Here is an 18,339-nt window from a genome sequence, read left to right as displayed (position 1 = left end):
TCAGTGTGCTCAGTGAACAGTAGCCTCCCAGAATGCATTGGGATGGATACTCTCATCTTTAGGAGTGTTCTAATTCACCTGGTTGCCATATTGACTGGCTCAGGAGGGATGTTGAGGACCTGGGGGTTCCTGGCAGTGGTAAGCCACTGAGACACGTCCTACAGTAGTGTCCTAATGTCTCTCTCTTTCCAGTGGCTCTTCTCATATGTCTTGTAGGAAGAAGAGAAACCTCCGAGCAAGGAGCCTGTACACAAACTTCTGGGTCTGGTTTTTATTATCACACTAAGGCCTGGTTCAAACCTCTACGCCTTTCTCTCTTGCAGGAGTTCTGAGGGTGCATACCTCTCTCTGAGACCCTCTGGCATTAGGTCAGTATCTTTAGTCTTACAAACTTTTCCAAGATTTTCCCATAACCAAGAGCACCCTTTTCTGACCATATGAAGGCTCAGATTTTTTTATTTTTTTTTGCAATAATGGTTTCTCGATCTGTCCAGTTGCCTCCTCCTCTCAACACTTGGAATCCTGTAACTGCATAATTGTGATACCCAAGTCTGTTGCCACTGGCACTGGTTAGGGAGACATTTCGCAATTCTGCACCCCATCACTTGGATGCTAGGCTTAAATGGTGTCAAGACCTTCCAAAACATCCTTGTTGTGTTACCCATTGCCCTCTGTAGTAAACCTAGCAGAAAATGCCAACGGTGATGTTAGCTTCCCAAACAGCAGCTTCTGTTCAGTTAAGTTTGTAAACCTTGAGCACCGATTGACAATATGAATATTGACAAAGTGTTTGTAGTGTTGTCTTTGAAACGAGTCTTGCAAGATGTTATTGTCCGTAAGCCCTCTTTTAATATATCCACCTTCATCATCTTTGTCTTTCTGTTTTGCTGCCAATACTCCAGATGTTCACTTTATCAGAGCTTTGTCCACTTTATTCAGACTACTGGACATTTCAGAACCAGTCAAAGTCTCTGTAGCTTATGCTTGGGAAACAGAATCCTACTCCTGTTACTCTTCATACATTTGCCTTGTATTATTGTCAGTTAACCTAAAATAGGAATCTCAGGCCTTAAGTATGTTTTTCAACATTAAGAGACGCTAAGCAGGACTGACAGTGACTGCAGTTTTCAATAAAGAAAGATTGAAACTATTGATATGTTATGCTGTGTGTGTTCTATGCTATACTAGGCTATCAGTGTTTTTATAGCTCGCTAATCACCCTTTAAGGTATCTAGGCGCTCAGTAGCAGGTGTGAGGCCAGACAGCCCTGGGGCTTAATCATGAAGCCAGGTTTTCAGCTTCCTACAAGAGTCAAGATAGGAGGTGGTTCTGGTATGTTGTAGGAAGTCATTCAAGGCTTTAGACGCCAGGTATAAGATGATGCTGCCTCCTGCTCTACTTTGGTGTATTCCTGGGGTCTGTGCTAGTCACAGACTGGCAGAGCAAAAGGGGTCTAAAAGGTTGGTGGAAGTAATGGCTGCACAGGTATTCATGGCCAGTGTTTTGGAGAACTTTGTAGATGTGGATGAGGAGTTTAACGTGTGTGTGCTTATGAATCTGGAGCCAGTTGAGTTCCCCGAGGTGTGGTGTGATGTGGGATCGGCTTTGTATGTTGCAGACTAATCTGGCTGGTGCATGTTTGACCATCTGGAGCCTTCTTGTGAGCTGGTTGGTAATCCCTGCGTCCATGGTATTTCAGTAGTCTAGTCTGCTGGTGATGAAGACTTTTGGCAACTGTTTTCTTGGTGTTCGTTGGTAACCACTTGAAGATTTTCTTCAGCAACCTTCGCGTGTTGAAGCCAACCAAGACCATTGCTTTGACTCTGGCGATCATGTCCAGTTTGTTGTGTCATGATTCTGAGGTCGCACGATTGTGTGTTTCCAAAAGGCTTGGTTACAAATCCCAGTGGGGCACTCCTTTAGTGATCAAAGAAAAAGCTTCCAGTTCATTCACAAATTGAATTTAATTCATTCAATAATTTTATGACAAACCAAAGTTCAATTTCGTTTTTTATCCATGTATTATTTCCTTCTATTATTTCAAGTAGATGCAAAATTTTTCACTCCAAAAGAAATGAATATATTCCATGCAACTTTATAAATTCATGATCAAATCTCCAATGCATTTCGAGCAATAAAACTGCTCTTCATCAGGGAGTGACTTTCTAAAAGAAACATAAACATAGAATGCAACAAATAAACCATAATTCAAGAAAACAGGTTCAAACTGTTTCATACTGCATGCTTTTTAAGTGAGACTAAATGTGAGAGAAAATCAACACTCGTGAAATGCGTGAATGGCCATGCCTCTTAATTATACTCCTAAAGCTACTCACGTATCCATGAAGGTTTGGATGAAATAAATTCTATTTAGAAGAATCTGTGGGGACAAAGTCAAAAAACGGAGAACCGTCGATTATACTCCTACGCGTTTTCACAAAAGTTGTAAACTACGCATCTGGTAGCGCTACCAATATTCAAAATACGTTCAAAAAACGACGTCGCGCTCCGTAACAAAACGTGAGCGCTTCATAATATATTTAGAGGTCTTTCCAAAGTATTTCGGTTCTCAAATATAAACAGCGTTCCTCATTTCGATCGGGACCGGTTGAAGCACCGACACTGCGCTTCCGCGTCTTATGTGTAATGTGTGTGAAAAAACTAAACATAGTAGGCGGACTATTCTACAACTGCCCGAGATTCAGGAAAAGAATTTTGGTGGCCATATTGATAGGGTAAAGGAGTAATCAAATAGACAATGGTGGCTAAACATTTTAAAATAATTCAAAGACGATGTAGAGTGTATCAGTTTTCCCTAACAAGTAGATAATGTAAACAACATAACCATTATGTAAAAATTTAGTTAAAGGCATCAATATACAGAAATTACAGAGCAATTCAATACCATGTATAAGAGATTTATAAGTAACATAGAAATTCTGTTCGTTCGTTCAAACCATTAGGTTTTAAAGCCTGTAGATGGTAAATCCAAAAGTTTTCTCTGCGCAGTAGTTGTTTGTTGTTGTCTTTGCCTTCCATTTTGTCAACAACTTCCAGAATTAGGAACCTTAGCTGCGCAATATTATGTTTCAATTCATGAAAGTGGGTTGCTACAGTAGACTTCAAATTTTTTGTCCTTATATTGGATTTGTGTTCATTTATGCGCAAACGAATCTTTCTCTCCGTCTTCCCCACATAAATCTTTCCACAAGGGCATTTTAGTAAATAAATAACATTAGCAGTTTCACAAGTGGCTGATACTCGTAATTTGATTTTTTGACCCCGCATGGGATGGTGAATGACAGTTCCACGGATAATGTTATGGCAGTTTTGGCAGTTTAAACAGGGCATTGTGCCTGTGTATGTATGTTTACATGTTTCCTTTTTTTTGAAAATTTCTCCTAGGTTTCTGTTCCTAGTATAGGCAAATAATGGAGGTTCCACAAATATATCTTTGAAATCTGGTTCCATGGTTAACATTGGCCAATGTTTGTTAATTATCCTCTTGAAAGTATGGCTTGATGTGGTGAATTTTGTTACTACCACCATTCTGGTGGTTTCCTTTTTATTGCTTTTAGTCAAGGATTCCTTGCGTGTGATTTGTTGACATTTTGAAACTGCCTTTGAAATGACTGCTGGGGGGTATCCTCTGTCTGTGAATCTTCCTGACATTTCATTGATTCTGAGGTCATTAGCTTGCAAGAAGGGCTTTGGGGTGTGTCCAAGGTCTGCAGGACACCAGGTGGAGTCCCATGGCGAGGTGATCTTCCAGAAGACTACCACTTCAGTCTTGTCTGAGTTCAATTTGAGGCAATTAGATTTCATTCATGTGGCTACTTAAGTCCCGCATGTGGTGAACTTGTTCCTGGTGTTGGGTGTTTTGTTGGAGAGGAAAAGTATCAGTTAAGTGTTGTCTGCATAAATTAAGATATTTATGTTGTGAACGTAAAGGACGTCAGCCAGCAGGGTCATGTAGATGTTGAATAGCGTTGGGCTGAGCGAGGAGTCCTACTGGACTTCACAAATGAGATCTTGTACTTCAGAAGAATAGGAGGGATGTTGATGGGTTGGTTCTTCGATGAGAAAGAGCATTTTTATTTGAGGGCGAGTCCTTGGATGCCTGTTTCATGGAGTTGTTTATTAGGATCGGTTGGGAGACAATGTGGAAGGCTGCTGATAGGTCTAGAAGGATGAGGGCTGCAGATTCCCCCTGTGACTGATTATCGTGATCCATTCTATTTTGGACAAGTTTACTGGCTATAGGAATTTCAGACTGCATTTTCGGCAGGTTATCTGTACTATGTACATATCTTTTTATAAATATTTGATTTTATTTTTAAAAAATGAAACAAACTTCAAACAAAGCATGAGTACATAATGCACCTTTGATGACAAATCACAGTGAGGAAAATGGCAGTTGTAAAAACAAAATATCTGTCTTAGTGGAATCCATGGAGGGGTCCGAGCCACTCACGCATATAAAAACAAAGGATCATGGTTACACTGCTTATGAGTACAAGTTTTAGGAACCAACATTACATCGTTCAAGGCTCTTTTCCCACTTCTCCAGACTGCATTCCCCCTGCCTCTAGCTCCCCCACCACTTCTAGGCCATAGTACTTGATCAATGGAGCCCATATCTTCCGGGGACAGCCCCTAGCATTGTATGTCTTTTGCTCCGCCACCATGTACAAATCAAGACATGCCCTCCACTCTTTCAATGTTGGTATTTTTGGGGCCCCCCAGTAATTCGCTATATCCCGTTTTGCCTCCACTAGCCCCAAATTGGCCAGTACAAGTTTACGTCATTGGATATCCACATCGGTCAGAATTCCCAAAAGGAGAAACCTTGGTTCCTTTTCTATTTGGACTTCTAATATGGCATTTAGCTCTCTCACAATCCTTTCCCAATAAATCTAAATCTCAGTGCATTCCTACAGGGTATGTATGAATGTACCACATTCTGTACGACATCTAAGACAATCTGGGCTTTCAGCTCTCCCTATTGTATGTAATTTTACTCTAGCAAAATAAACTCGGTGTAGGATTTTGTATTGAATAAGACGCAGTCGTAGTTTGATTGCCACTTCGTGTGGGTGCATAAGAGTGGCCTCCCAGTCTGTCTTCCATTACACCAGGTCTTTTCCCATTGCGCCCGTAGTGGACCTAATTTATAAGGCATGTTATTGAGTATTGTTTTATAGATGTACGAAATGGCTTTAGTAGGGATCTCTTCTTGGAGGAGTCAGCCTTCTAGTGGGGCATCTTCTGGTAGCATCTCCTTATCTAACCCCTCGGCTGCCCATGCATGTTTCAAGCGGAGATATGCATATGCCGGTGTGTTGTGGAGCTGGTATCTAGCTTGAAGTGTAACAAATGAAGCCAACACGCCCTGCTCCAGGACATCTCCTAGTTTAGAGATGCTAATTAAGTCCCATTGCCTAAAGCCTTTCAGTTTCCCTATATAATGTAGCTGTGTCCCCTCCCACAAAGGCGTCTCCCTGGTACATGTGGGGTCCCACCCCATCTGTCTCTCAGCCGCTTTTCATGCCTCAAGCGTCCTCTGGGTTGCCTGGAGTAATCGACTACATCCCTTACCTCCATAAATATAGTATAGATATGAATTGTTTCTAAATTGTAGCCTTTCCAATCTATATGCCGGGTGGTCTCCTGGCACATGAATCCATTCATTGATGGCAATGAGGAGGGAAGCCCTATAGTATGCCCTAATATCCGGAAGGGCCAAACCTCCGTTATATGAATTGCTCTGGAGAGTTTGGAGTGCAATACGCGGATGAGCCCCATCCCATATGAGTAAACGCAGTTCATTATCAATATCTTTGAACATCGTGTTTGGAATCTTGGAGTAAGTATTTTGCAGTTCATAGAGCAATTGGGGTAGAGTAACCATTTTATACATGGCGCCTCTCCCCATTGGGGTCAAGTGGAGCCTCCTCCACCTTTTAACATCTGCCTGAAAATTAAGGAGTACCCGCCTAATATTATGAGCTAGGCTAGTGGTCACTTCCATTATAATATAAAGACCAAGGTAGGTAAATCCCTCTGTCGACCAACGTAAACAACCAGGGTATCTCTGAGGCTCTACTATTCCCCCCACTGGGTATAAGGTAGATTTGGTCCAGTTGATTCTATATCCCGTATGACTCCCATAGTCCTCAACAACCTGTAAGATTCGGGGAAGTGTCTCCGCAGGGTTCGTTACATATAACAGAATATCATCTGCATACAAAGATATGCATTCTGCGTCTAATAGATGGGAGTCATCCACAAAACCACCCAACCCTGGGAGGTCTCTAATCACACAGGCCAATGGTTCCAGAATAAGAGCGAACAATAAGGGGGAAAGGGGACAACCCTGTCTAGTCCCCATTTGGATCGGTCCGGTTTCGGAGAAAACTCCATTAACCCTAACCCTCGCCTCAGGTCCTTTGTAAAGTAACTCTACCCAATCTCTAAACCCTGGACCAAATACACATTTTTACAGAACATGCCTCATAAAGGGCCAATGGACGATGTTAAACCCTTTTTCAGTGTCTAGCGAGAGGAGCGGATGAGCCTCCTCCCTGTCACGAACTACATCCAAACAATGGGCCACTTTGCGTTAGTTGCAACACATGGCCGTTTCGACATGAAACCAGACTTGTCCCCGTGGATCAGTGAGGTAATAACAGTTACAAGATGTCGCAAGAACAATGGCCAGAATTTTTGTTTCAATATGTAATAAAGAGGGGGTGCAGTATGACCCACAGTTATCCGGGGCTTTCCCTGCTTTTGGAATCACCACCACCGTTGCCATTCTAAGGTCTGTTGGGAGTATTCCCTCACTCTTGGCTGCCACAAACATCTTAAGCAGATATGGAGCCAGTAAAGTACTGTATGCTTTAAAGTATTCCCCTCGGAGGCCATTAAGGCCTGGGGTTTTCCCCTATTTCAGTTTACCAATAGCCTCCGTCACTTCCGCTAGAGTGATATCTTCCTCCAGCCTGTCCCGCTAATCTTGGGTGAGGCAGGGGAGTTTAACCCCAGCAAGGTTCTAGGCTTTTTGCACCTCACTTGCCTGTGTCTGGTTTGCATAAAGTGCTGAGTAATATCAGGCAAAAGCCCCTACTATGTCCTGTGGTGTAGTGTAAGTCCAGCCCTGTTCCATAATGGATGTAACCTACCGCGACTCCTGTTCCTTTCTGCCCAACCATGCCAACAATTTACCCGCTCGATTCCCCCGTCTCATATAGCCTATGCTGCTCTGCAAGTTGATGTGCCCGCATCTCTTAGTGACCAATGCTTGATATTCCCGCTTAGTAATGTTGATTTGACAGAGAGTATGTGTATTGGATGGAGTAACATCCCCCTTTCAAGATCTACAAGTCTATGTTCCAAATTTAAAATCTCTTGAAGAGCCCGCCTCTTTTTATGGGCAATGATGTTTTGGGCTGTGTCGCGTATCACTGTTTTAAAGGCCTCCCATAGTGGGACTGGTGATTGCACTGAACCATCATTTTCTTTAAAATAGAGCTAGATATCTACCCTAAGTTCTTTGGACACCAAATTATCTTTAAGTGCCCAAGCATTCGGTCTCCACGTTGTGCCAGAACCTTCCCGTCTCCCACACCCATAAGTAAAGCTGCGAATGGTCCAAAATGCCTTTAGCCAAGTATTCCGCTCCTCCACTTGCTCGACCTCGCCAGCTGGAGTAAAGCAATAATCCAACCTTGAAAACACCCTGTGGGCCCCGGAGAAATAGGAGTATGTACCTGTAAATGAGTGATAGCATCTCCAGAGATCAGGGAGGCCTAATGTGTCCTGAAACCTCGCTAATGCAGTTGTTTCATGCTGTCCTGGTCTAGTCACCGTACGATCCAAGAAGGGATCAAGTACATCAATGAAGTCAACCCCAATGATATGTGTAGCGGGCCAGATTGCAAAATAAGGTCTGTCAATTTATCTAGTGTGCGTTGTTGGAAGCGAGGGGGCTCATAAACACTACATTTGAACCAAGTTGTGTGATTCCAGTTGCCCTAGAATGCTACATATGTACCATCTGGATCGTCCCATCGTCAGTTGACTCGGAAGGGGGTCGATTTTTTAATAAGGATTGCCACCCCTCTCGAACCTCTGGTGAATCCTGCTTGTGCCAGGGTGGTGTATTGCCCCCTACCTAAGAAGGAGCAGTGTGGACCCATCAAGTGTGTTTCCTGTAACAATATAGTATCTGGTTTAAGCCTTTTAAGGTAACCAGAGACTAAGCCTCTTTTGATTTTGTTCCCTAACCCATTTACGTTCCACGTCATCACAGTGTTTCCATCCATAACCATTGCGTCCTCCCAGGACCCCATCCATCGTGTAGACAGTGCCAATGTGTCTGTGTCAGTATTCATGCATGTCAACTGAACAAAAAACATTTGAACAAAATTACCCTCCCCTCCATTCAAGAAACAGAAAGCAGAACATTGAATTGTATCTATTGTATCCCCCCACCCCTATCTCTGCAGGCACCCCCACCACCCCAATTTCGTCAACGTGACAACACTGGTTTAGGTAAACCACTCAGAGGTCTGTAGCCCGTCCCTTACTCACTTAACGCAAAACAAAAATAACAGCCCACTGTACACCTCTCTCTTGTGACAAAGCTTCCGAATGTCTATCAAATCACAGGAAATGTACAGTGTTTGAAGAGGGCGTCTGGCCCCAAGTCATCATTCCTCCTCGCTGGAGAGAAAAGTTGTCACCCGGAGGGTCGAGCCCGAGGCCTCCAAATGCTGAATTTGCTCCAGAAGCGGATGCGCATCATCCATCACCATGGACTCCTGCATTTGACTGATCAGAGTCTTCGTTACCACTTGATCTCTGCGAGGTTTTAGACATACATTCCAGTGCCATATCATCATCTGAGTCCGATATATTAGTCTTCTGGTCCCTGAGCCTCAGGGATCTCGCCAGTGTAGCCTTGATGGAAGTCTGACGTCTAGGCATTCATATTCATCTCCTTCGCTTCTCCTTAGGCTGTTCCCAACTGGGACCCGGCAACTTATCAGTAGGCAGGGGAGCAGAGGAAGGCGACCCACGCCACAAGCGGGCCGTTCTTCAATCCAGGACCATACATCCTCTGGAGTCTGGAAGAAATGCGTGTTATTCTGAAAAATAACTTTAAGTTTGGCAGGAAATAGCAGCTTATATTGAATCCCAAGAGCACGCAGTTTCACTTTTACAGAATCAAAGGTGCACCGCTGTTTTTGAACGTCTCGAGAATAATCAGGGAACACCATCACTTTTGAGTTTTCATATTTGATCTCACCTTTCTTCCGCAGCTCCTTGAGTATTAAGTCTCTATCTTGAAAGTTCAAGAAGCGAGCTATCAGAGGCTGAGGAGGAGCCCCCGGCGGCGGTCAGACCCCAGGCATTCTATGCGCTCTTTCTATAACAAAGCATAGTGAAAACGGTGTCTTCCCAAGAGTATTCTTGAGAAAAGTCAATAGGAAATGTCCCCTATCAGCGCGCTCCGCATTTTCCTGAAAGCCTATAAAACGCAGGTTATTCTGGTGGGCTCTGTTTTCAGCATCATCAACTGTCCAAGCCACATCCTTCACCATAGCCATAAGTCCAGTCACTTCTTTACTTGTGTTCTGTGAGGTGTCTTCGAGCTCTGAGACACGCTATTCAACCCCCGTCACTCTTTCAGAGACTTTACACAGGTCCTGGCGTAGAAAGGAAACCTCCGTCCGTACCTCCGCCAACTGGCCTTCCAGGCTTTCTCGTGACGCATGGATTGCATGTCGTATTGCATCTGTGTCCTGTCGAGAGGGTACACCTCCCTCCTCCCCTGCAGGCACCGAGCGATCCAGTTTCCCTTGTTTAGTAGTTTTGGGATCCTTATCTTTTTCCATCTTGGCTGAACTATTGACAGGCCCTCCAGAGCATAAGCTAGCGGGCCGATAGCGCCCCCTTAAATCGGGATAGAATCCCACAGGCATGCCAGTTGCTTGGGCATCCTGTAAAACCAAACCAAGATCTGCTCTGCTCCCCTTGCATCCCCAAAAACTACTCCACCGCACGACTGGCCCACTTCCAAATTACACCTCTGATCCAGGAATACTCACCCTGTATTACAGTCCACTAGGGGGAGGTCCAGTTGCATATGACCCAGAGCACCCCGTCCGGTTACAGCTCTACAAGGGCCTAGACTCGAGTGATTATTTAACCAGGCACCGGCAAGGTAAGACCATGGTGAGTCCTTTCATCCCTTCATTGCAGCAGGTGGCGCAGGGAGCCGAGCGTCTGCAGCACCACCACGCCAGCGTTGGTAATCCACAGTGCAACCACCTCACCACAGCAGAGGAGCAGGGCAGTACTCTATGAAAGGCTCCCCCATCACCACCAAGGCTACGGACAAGTCACTAATGTGTGCCAGCACCATTGTATCTTTCTTCTCCTGGGGGAGTGAAACAGGAGACACAAGGAGCTAGGCGTCTCACCCCACATGTGCCCTCTTTTCTTAGCACCCGCAAGGTCCCCTATTGCAGCTACCAGCTGTCTGTTATATCACCGCAATAGGTGGGAAGGGCAGTGTCCAGTAACAATACCCCCCCCCTAGCCAGGGCAATGTGAGTCTCAGAAGGGTATCCCTGTATCAGTATACAGTCACTCAAAGGCAGGAGGCCCAGGGAGCTGGCTTTCTCACCCCGCAGGCTCCCTCCTCCTCACAGTCGGCACCCGCAGGTCTCAACAGTGGGTGCCATGACCACAAACCTCTGCCAGTCCATGAAAAGGGGGGGAAACCCCTCTCACCCCTCCATCAATCATGTTGCTGTCTACGCCCCCTACTACTATGTAAATATTTAATTATTACAAACAGTTAATCCAGCTTTCCTTAATGGAATCTTCACATTATGATAATCCAGAGCTGCTTGGTGGGGGTTCAAGAAACTCTCTGCATCAGTTGGAGACCTGCCCGAATGTATGTGGACATGATGACGCTGCCCACTTTGGCACTTCCAGGTTTACACCATTAATTTCTGTTTTCAGTTCTGTTTTATTGTGAGTTAGGGAACTCTGTGGTTTTATCTACCTTTTCAAGTGCTCTCATTAATATACATTATAGACTTCTGACAACATTAACGATAATGCTGACACTTTGGCAGGTGCAGCTATATTATGTAATTGATTAATACGACCATAGCATGTGATATGTAGGAGCCTGTTGTGGCAGCTATATATGCAGCTGTTTCCTCAACATCTAGTGTATGAATTCAGCACATTTGTAGTCCTTTAAAATGATGGCAGAAAGGACCTGATGTTGGAGGCGAAGGGAAGTGACACATGTACAAGAGTTATTTTCCTGGGCTCTTCTGAGTGGCTTGGTACCCCCCTTCCCTACATACCTTTTCTCCTTTGGATATTCGAGAGACCACCTTGACTTTAATAGAAGCCAGGCCTTCCTCATCTCCAGAAGGACACCTGGGTAGTTTCTGTGGAGCTGTTTCTAAGATCTATAAAAAGTGTACTTTCTACTGTAGCAACAAATAAAAAGAAAAGGGAGTGGATGTAAAGTGCTGCATAGTGCCTTAGATGTTCTTGCAGATACTTCAAAAGGAGTTGCTGGCTTTCTTCACTATAAATCTGAGACGGAGTAATTCGGTAAATTACCCTGTACGGTTGTAACATTATGCCATTATTGTTTCATGTATTGTACAAATGCCAATAAAAACATGTACTCAAAAAAAAAGCTGTGGTGGAGAATCTGATACACTGAAAATGACGCATTCACAAGTTTAGAAAAAAGATGATATAAATGTTTAGAGCATTGGTTTAGTTGCTTTCACTGTCCAGGTTGGAATCTGAATTTCGCACTGATTGTAACCTCTTCTCAATCTGATGAAATTTGCCTTCCTCAGACATGCCCACAAAATGAGCCTGGATAATAAAAAAAAATGGGTAGAAAGATTTTTCTGAAAGATAAGCTGCTTGAAATTCATCCATTCATGGCCCAGCTCAAAATCCATCTTCAGCACTGGATGCGATGGCAGTGGCATTCAGATGACCAATTCTCAGAATGCTCACGTTGAGTTTGACTTAAGTCATCGCAAAGGACCTAATTTCAAGTTCAGCTTGTTTTAATGACTCCTCCAGATGACTGGCGCTCTTGCTATGAGGATTGTGCAACACGCATTCTATGTTAGAATCTTATATATGGCTATACCTACTGCAAGATGGCAGTGGCATTGCGCCCTGAATAAAAAGGATTTTCAGAACACTCCTTATGAGTTTTCACCTTGCTTATTCCTCTTTTAAAAACCTAGCAGGACTTAAGGCATTTTAGTACTGAATTCTATTGCATTGTGGGGTACTGAAGAAGATGGTAATCTTTTTCTTACACAATGGCACCGATGTTTTTTCAAAAATAGGAGTCCTCTATTTGTGCCTTTTCCACTTTTTGTGGTTAGTTTCAGGTAGTCCATTCTCACTTTGAGGCAGATCCTTTTGCAACACCATCAATCTCCAGACCAGACCTCTGGATTTGTTTACTGGCCATGGCTGCCTGTTGTCGTCTAGTACTATTTGAAATCAGAGGAATTAGTAAGAAGAGGGCCTCGACCATTTGCCTGAGTTACTATGGTTTGGCTACTTCAATGCACAGAATAGACCTGTGAGTGTCCTCTGCTTGCTCCATAAATTCTGTGAAACTACTATAAAAGATGATTTGTCTATCAAAGCTGGCAGTGCTGCAAGCCTTTGCTGTTTGCTGGCTTCTTTGTCCTTTCTGGCTCTTGTGATTGCTGAACTGCAAGTTTCCAGTTTCTCTGATATTATACCAGTGAATTGGATTCATTCGTAAGTGGTTTTAAACAAAAATGCCCTCATGAAGGAATCAGCATTTTCGCACTATTTCCATGTGTCCACGGGTAGCTATTGCAATGTACTCTGGGCTAAAAGATTACGTTTTGTATCTTGTTTTTAAATTGAAAAATCTATTTAGAAATCTCAGCTTTTGAAGGAGCAGGAATCACTTTAGAAAGTTGTGCAATTAAGATAGTGTAGGTCATAAGCTTAATTGGTCCTGTAAATCAATTCTTTACAGTTAATCAGTTCAGTTGCAAGTTCAGATACAAAGCTAACCACTTCCACCTGCTACGCAGTGCAACAGTAGACGCATAAGAAGTCTTTTGGGCTGAAAGGTACCAATAGGGGTGCAGTTCTGCCGCTGTCACTAGCCAGAGTCCTTAGTTACCAGGTAAACCTTTCCCAGGGCCACTTTTTCCACCCCACCCCAGTGAGGGGATTTCACCCAAAATAGAAGTTACTGCCCTTGGACTAATAGCTTTTAGAAAAGATGGAGGAGGGACACAGTCCCTATTTGGTGAGCCCCCATTTTGTGAGCCCCCATTTTGTGAATCACACCCTTGTACTCTGTCAGTGTTGCTGTGAGAAGAACAGATGTTGCTGGTTAAAAGAAAGATCAAAAAGGTTCCATCACAGCCATTTAGATTTCTATTTTTGACACACTTTCAACACTTAAGGAACAAGTGCCACTCCTGCAGATGCTTAGATGTTAAAATAGCACAAAAAAACAGATGATGGACAGAATGCTGAATTAATCGAACATTCACCCACAGTCACAGATCTGGGTTAAATCCATCGTTTGTTTTTTTTGCACGCCCACCATTTCAGTTTAGACCCAGCCATATGCAAATCATTTTGACCCTGTTCCCCATGGGAAGAGTCCAGATCGAACTGCCAGGCCAGGTCCTCCCTGGATCAGAAACAAGCATCCTGGGGTAGGTTTCAGGGTAACACCCCTCATCAGCCAGGCTGCTTGAATCTGGTGGCGTTGTGAGCACGGGGACCCACGTCTGGGCATACCCTTCCCACTTAGGGCGACAAGCGCAAATAGAACAGATGATAGATGGAATGATGAATTAATCGAACAGTCACCCCCTGTTACAGATCTGGGTTAAATCCATCGTTTTGTTGCGTGCCATGCCATTCCAGTTTAGACCCAGCCATATGCAAATCAGTCTTGACCTTGTTCCCCAAGGGAATAGTCCAGCCCGAACTGCCAAGCCAGGTCCTCCCTGGAACAGAAACAAGCATCCTGGGACTGGTTTTGGGGTAACACCCCTCATCTGCCAGGCTAGCTTGATTCTGGTGGTGTAGCAAGCACTGGACCCATGTCTGGGTATATCCTTCCCATTTAGGGCGACAAACACAAAAAGAACAGATGCATTGGTGGCATTGTTCCCCCAAATCCATGCCAGAGCAGTTAAAGCCATCTTTACTCTCTCCTTTTGCAAGTGCCTTGCAAATAGTGGATTTTAAGCAGGTATACTGGATCTCTTCAACTCTGAATACTCGCCGAGTATGTATGTGACGTAAGCAGGCTAGAGACTAATTGTGAGAGGATCTAGTGCGAGGAATGTGTGGCTTTTGGCCATGGAAGAAAAGTGTCAAGGGTATCTTACGGGAGGTGCTGGGAGACATAGTTGTTCATTACCCCTCTCTTTGCCAGATGTTTTACTCCACCTTTTGTATTACCAATTAATTTGCTTCTCACTATTTGCTTTAGGTGGCTGATTTGTATTTGGTATTTTTCCAAGTCCTTAGAGTAAAGGCTCTGCTTTTTACCCAAGTTCTGTTTTAATATGAATGTTCAGCTACCACATTAAATCTACCTCATTTATAAATAGCAGACGAGACTTATTTGGCTACATACTCGAAGCGTTTAGACTTATTACATTTCTAGAAATGGTGTCCATAATATGGGTTGCAACTATTTGTGGTTGATGTCTCTTGTAAGGAGTTGGCACTGCAAAAGGCTAACCATAGGAAGCTAGATTGGGTTTATATTGGCTTTTGTTATGATTTCAAAGAAAAGATATCCACCAATGAAAGTCGAGCTTCCAGGATAAAAGGCGTAGAGTGGCCAATACAAAGTTTCATACTAATGCTCCTATCAATGAGACCCACCGTGCAGATATGTGGGTTTTGCTGCATATCTTTGGCAAGAAATCTTTACTTGATTTAGATTCCAGTGTAAAAAGTCTGTTTCTACGCCCATGCTCTGACAAGTCTTGCAGGAGAACAAATGTTTTTTCTTTTGATTGCTTCCAAGTAGCCACCTTCAAATAAATTCTACATATTGTTGGGAGGTTGGTTTAGAGATAAATAACCAGTAGGAGAAAGACATCCATGGGAGAAGAAAATCACTGTTAGATAATAATCTTAATTCTAGTGGATGTTTTTCCCCTCTTCAGATTATTCAGCACTTCTTGAAAGTATCCTTGAAATATTCTTAGTCCTTCTATGACAGGAAGTGTCTGAGGAATGAACAGAAACGTTGTGGCAGCCCCACACTTATCCACTGGGGACATCACTTCAGGGTGACATCCAGTCCTGCAGGAAGGTTGCATATGTAAGTTTAATGCCACTTGAATCCGTTGGCAAATATTTTCGAAGGTCGGGCATTGAGGCTGAGCAACTTACATTGATTGAGAAACTCCAGCGAACATGCAGTACCTTTTAAAATCATTGTTGTTGAAGATAAGTAACCACTGCTCTTATTTTTTCATTAGTGTCTCACCCAGTCCTTGAATGCATGGATTCTGCTTGTTTGTTTTCGTTTTCTGTTTGCAACAAACTCGCTACATTTGTCGTTTTTCATTGCAACTAACCAGTGACTTGACCATACTGTTTGTTTGCCATCACCCCACCTGACGTATAAATTGCATACTAAAACCTCATAAACTGTTGCATGGATATGTATGAACATGAATTGTTGGATGGCATGCCGCCTCGTTGACTATAACAAACTGCTGTCTTAACTTGCATGAATTTAATGTTGTATTTAAGCTCTGGTTGGTGTCTTCTTTGTGTGATGTGCTGTGTGTCTTAACCTTTGCAGAGCATGCCTTCATCCCAGGTACAAAACGCTGGCTCCTCTGGAAGTATTGCCAGCAACATGCAAATAGAAAACAATAGCATACATGAGGAGAAGATTGTAAGTTTTGTACTAGTTTTTGTCCTTATTCCTGGTGGTGGGTTTAAGCAATTTCGCCGGTCGTTATGCAGCAGCTGTACAAACCGCCATAACATTGAAACATGGTTGTCTGCTTTTATTTTTAGACCTTTTTTTATTTTGTTGTGCTTAGGTAAAGAGTTACCAAGCTTTGTATTCGTTTTTTAGGATAATAAATGTTTCTAGTCATTAATAGAAGTCGAGAAAGGGTAGGATGCATCACCCCATTAACATTTTCTGAAGTTATGAACCCACCAACTACCTCAACAAGTGGAGTAAGTTATGGTACTAGGTCCTATAATGTTTGACTTTTTTAATTTTGAAGACAAATTATTTGAAAATGATTTCTGTACAAGTATTTTTAAATGGAACAGTATGATCTTGTGATGAAAAGAACACCATAATGGGAGGTGCAAGTGCAGCATGGTGCCACAGCGGCAAGCGGAAGTAGGGTATGGGCTATCAGGCTAGTCGTTTGAATAAAATTAAAAAAATGTTAGTTAACATCTGTTCAAAGATGGCAAATCGTCAAAATGTAACTACTTAGAATGAATCATGATATGATTAAAGTTAAATGTAACATAACATATAACAAGTAGGACCCGAAAAGGCCATTCCAAATTTTAAGGACTAGAAATATCAGCCAGCTTGTCTAACCTGGTTGGAGAATATCGAATCGGACTAGGCTGGGGGTGTTACTCCTATTCTTTGTCCATTATTCTGTCTGCTTACGATCTCCCCTCCAACTTGCTCGCTTTCCTTTGGCTCTATCCATTGAAGGCACCATGCTAATGTGTAAGGTGCCTCAAGTCCTCATTTGCTTAAGGGATGTCTTGAAATGTGTGCCTTCTGCATGCTTTTCTAAGATATGGCTGCTTTGTTTTTTTTTAATGTTTTTTTTACTTTAATAAAAGACCTTTGGCTCACACCCTAAGAGCTACAAGGTGCACCCTGATTTTCTAGGTACGAATTAAAGATTCACCGGAATAACTTTTTCATAGCAGGCAAAATACTGGTGTTAATGATTTTGCAATTCGCTAGTTAAAATTGGCCTGGTGTACTTGAAGACCGGGGATTTTATTTTCTCTCTTAAATTCCTCTTGGAGCATTCCATTTCACTATGTCAATGCTACGAGCAGGTCCTTCCTCTGCAGAACCATGATGCTGCAGAACAAAGTCCTCTCTATTGGCAGCCAGGCGTATTGCAGTAAATTACTCTGTGATAGGTGTTGATGAGGCACCCACTGAGTTCCTTCAGTACCCCACCAACCAACATGTACCCGAGGAGTCTTATTTGCAGCCATGTTGTGTTGATGAAAGATTTGGGAGCGTGGTGGGAGAAGTACCCAGTAACAGTATTTGTTTGATGCGACAGGAGGACAATACTGTTGGTCTACAAGCTGCCCTCTGTATTAGTTTACATGCCTGATTATAATCCTATGCAGGAAGTAAGGCAAGGAAAAGGATCGGAAGTGTAGATATGTGAGTTGTAATCACAGAAGCCATCAATGTTAAAAGTACCTCCTATGAATTAATGGTTATTAATTAATTTTCCAACTTGGAAGAGCAGTTTAGAATTCTTGTCTTCTGCTGCTCCCTAGTTTTACTCTCCACCTCTGTTTGAATGAAAGAGTAGTGAAGTTCATGCAGCACCACTTGCCCATGTTAATAGTCTTACCCCCGACCTGGTGCAGTGCAGGCTCCAGAAGATACATTTCAAGCATTCTAGAGAGTCTGTCTGGTGCTGATGCTAGCTGGCCTTCCATACCCAACATACTAATCAATAGCTTCCTTAATTTCTGCTTGGACTTTACTATGCATGTCATCTCCCTATCCAGTCTACAGATTGACAATGATCCTAGGCTCCCTTGTTCCTATTCCCATCACGCCTGCAGTTGAGGCATTGAGTAAGTGAATGTGGAGGAGGTGATAGAGGTCATCTGGAAAATGTATTAGAAGGGAGCTTCTGGTGCTTTCCCTCATCACCATTATGAACTCTGATTTCTGCTCCCAGGTTGGGCAGCAGGAAATAGTTCCGGGGCAATATACAAAAATCGTTGGGTTTGCATCCATGGAGACGGCAGTGTCTCACATGTAAGAGAATCGGAGCTCATCTGAGGTTATGTTTGTTGATGTTTAGTTGAGGCCCAGGACACTTGAGCAGGAAGGTCTCCTAAAATGCAATGTCTTAAGCTGAGTCTTGTGGACCAGAAAGTGCCTGGGATAAGATTGAGCACAGCAGACTGTGTTTGTCAAGACCCCAGTACCACTTAAGGTGATGGTCTGCGTCCTGCCATTAGTCCCAGTGGTCT

At 43.3% G+C, this 18,339-nt stretch overlaps 1 protein-coding gene across 4 annotated transcripts in view; it reads left to right on the top strand.

Moving 5' to 3' along the window:
- Nucleotides 1–18,339, top strand: part of KIF13A (kinesin family member 13A) — an 836,323-nt gene that overhangs the window by 772,765 nt on the left and 45,219 nt on the right. For 3 of the 4 annotated variants that reach the window (XM_078687977.1, XM_078687975.1, XM_078687974.1), the window contains one exon: nt 15,914–16,009. The exons of the other annotated variant lie outside the window; for it this stretch is intronic. In XM_078687977.1, the coding sequence (XP_078544103.1) occupies nt 15,914–16,009 (96 nt within the window). The remainder of the gene's footprint in view (nt 1–15,913; nt 16,010–18,339) is intronic. 4 annotated transcript variants of the gene reach the window in all.

Source organism: Lissotriton helveticus, chromosome 4_1, assembly GCF_964261635.1.
Source record: "Lissotriton helveticus chromosome 4_1, aLisHel1.1, whole genome shotgun sequence".
NCBI classification, from domain to species: domain Eukaryota; kingdom Metazoa; phylum Chordata; class Amphibia; order Caudata; family Salamandridae; genus Lissotriton; species Lissotriton helveticus.
Note: the sequence above shows the minus strand (reverse complement) of the source record. Positions and strands in the feature narration are given on the sequence as shown.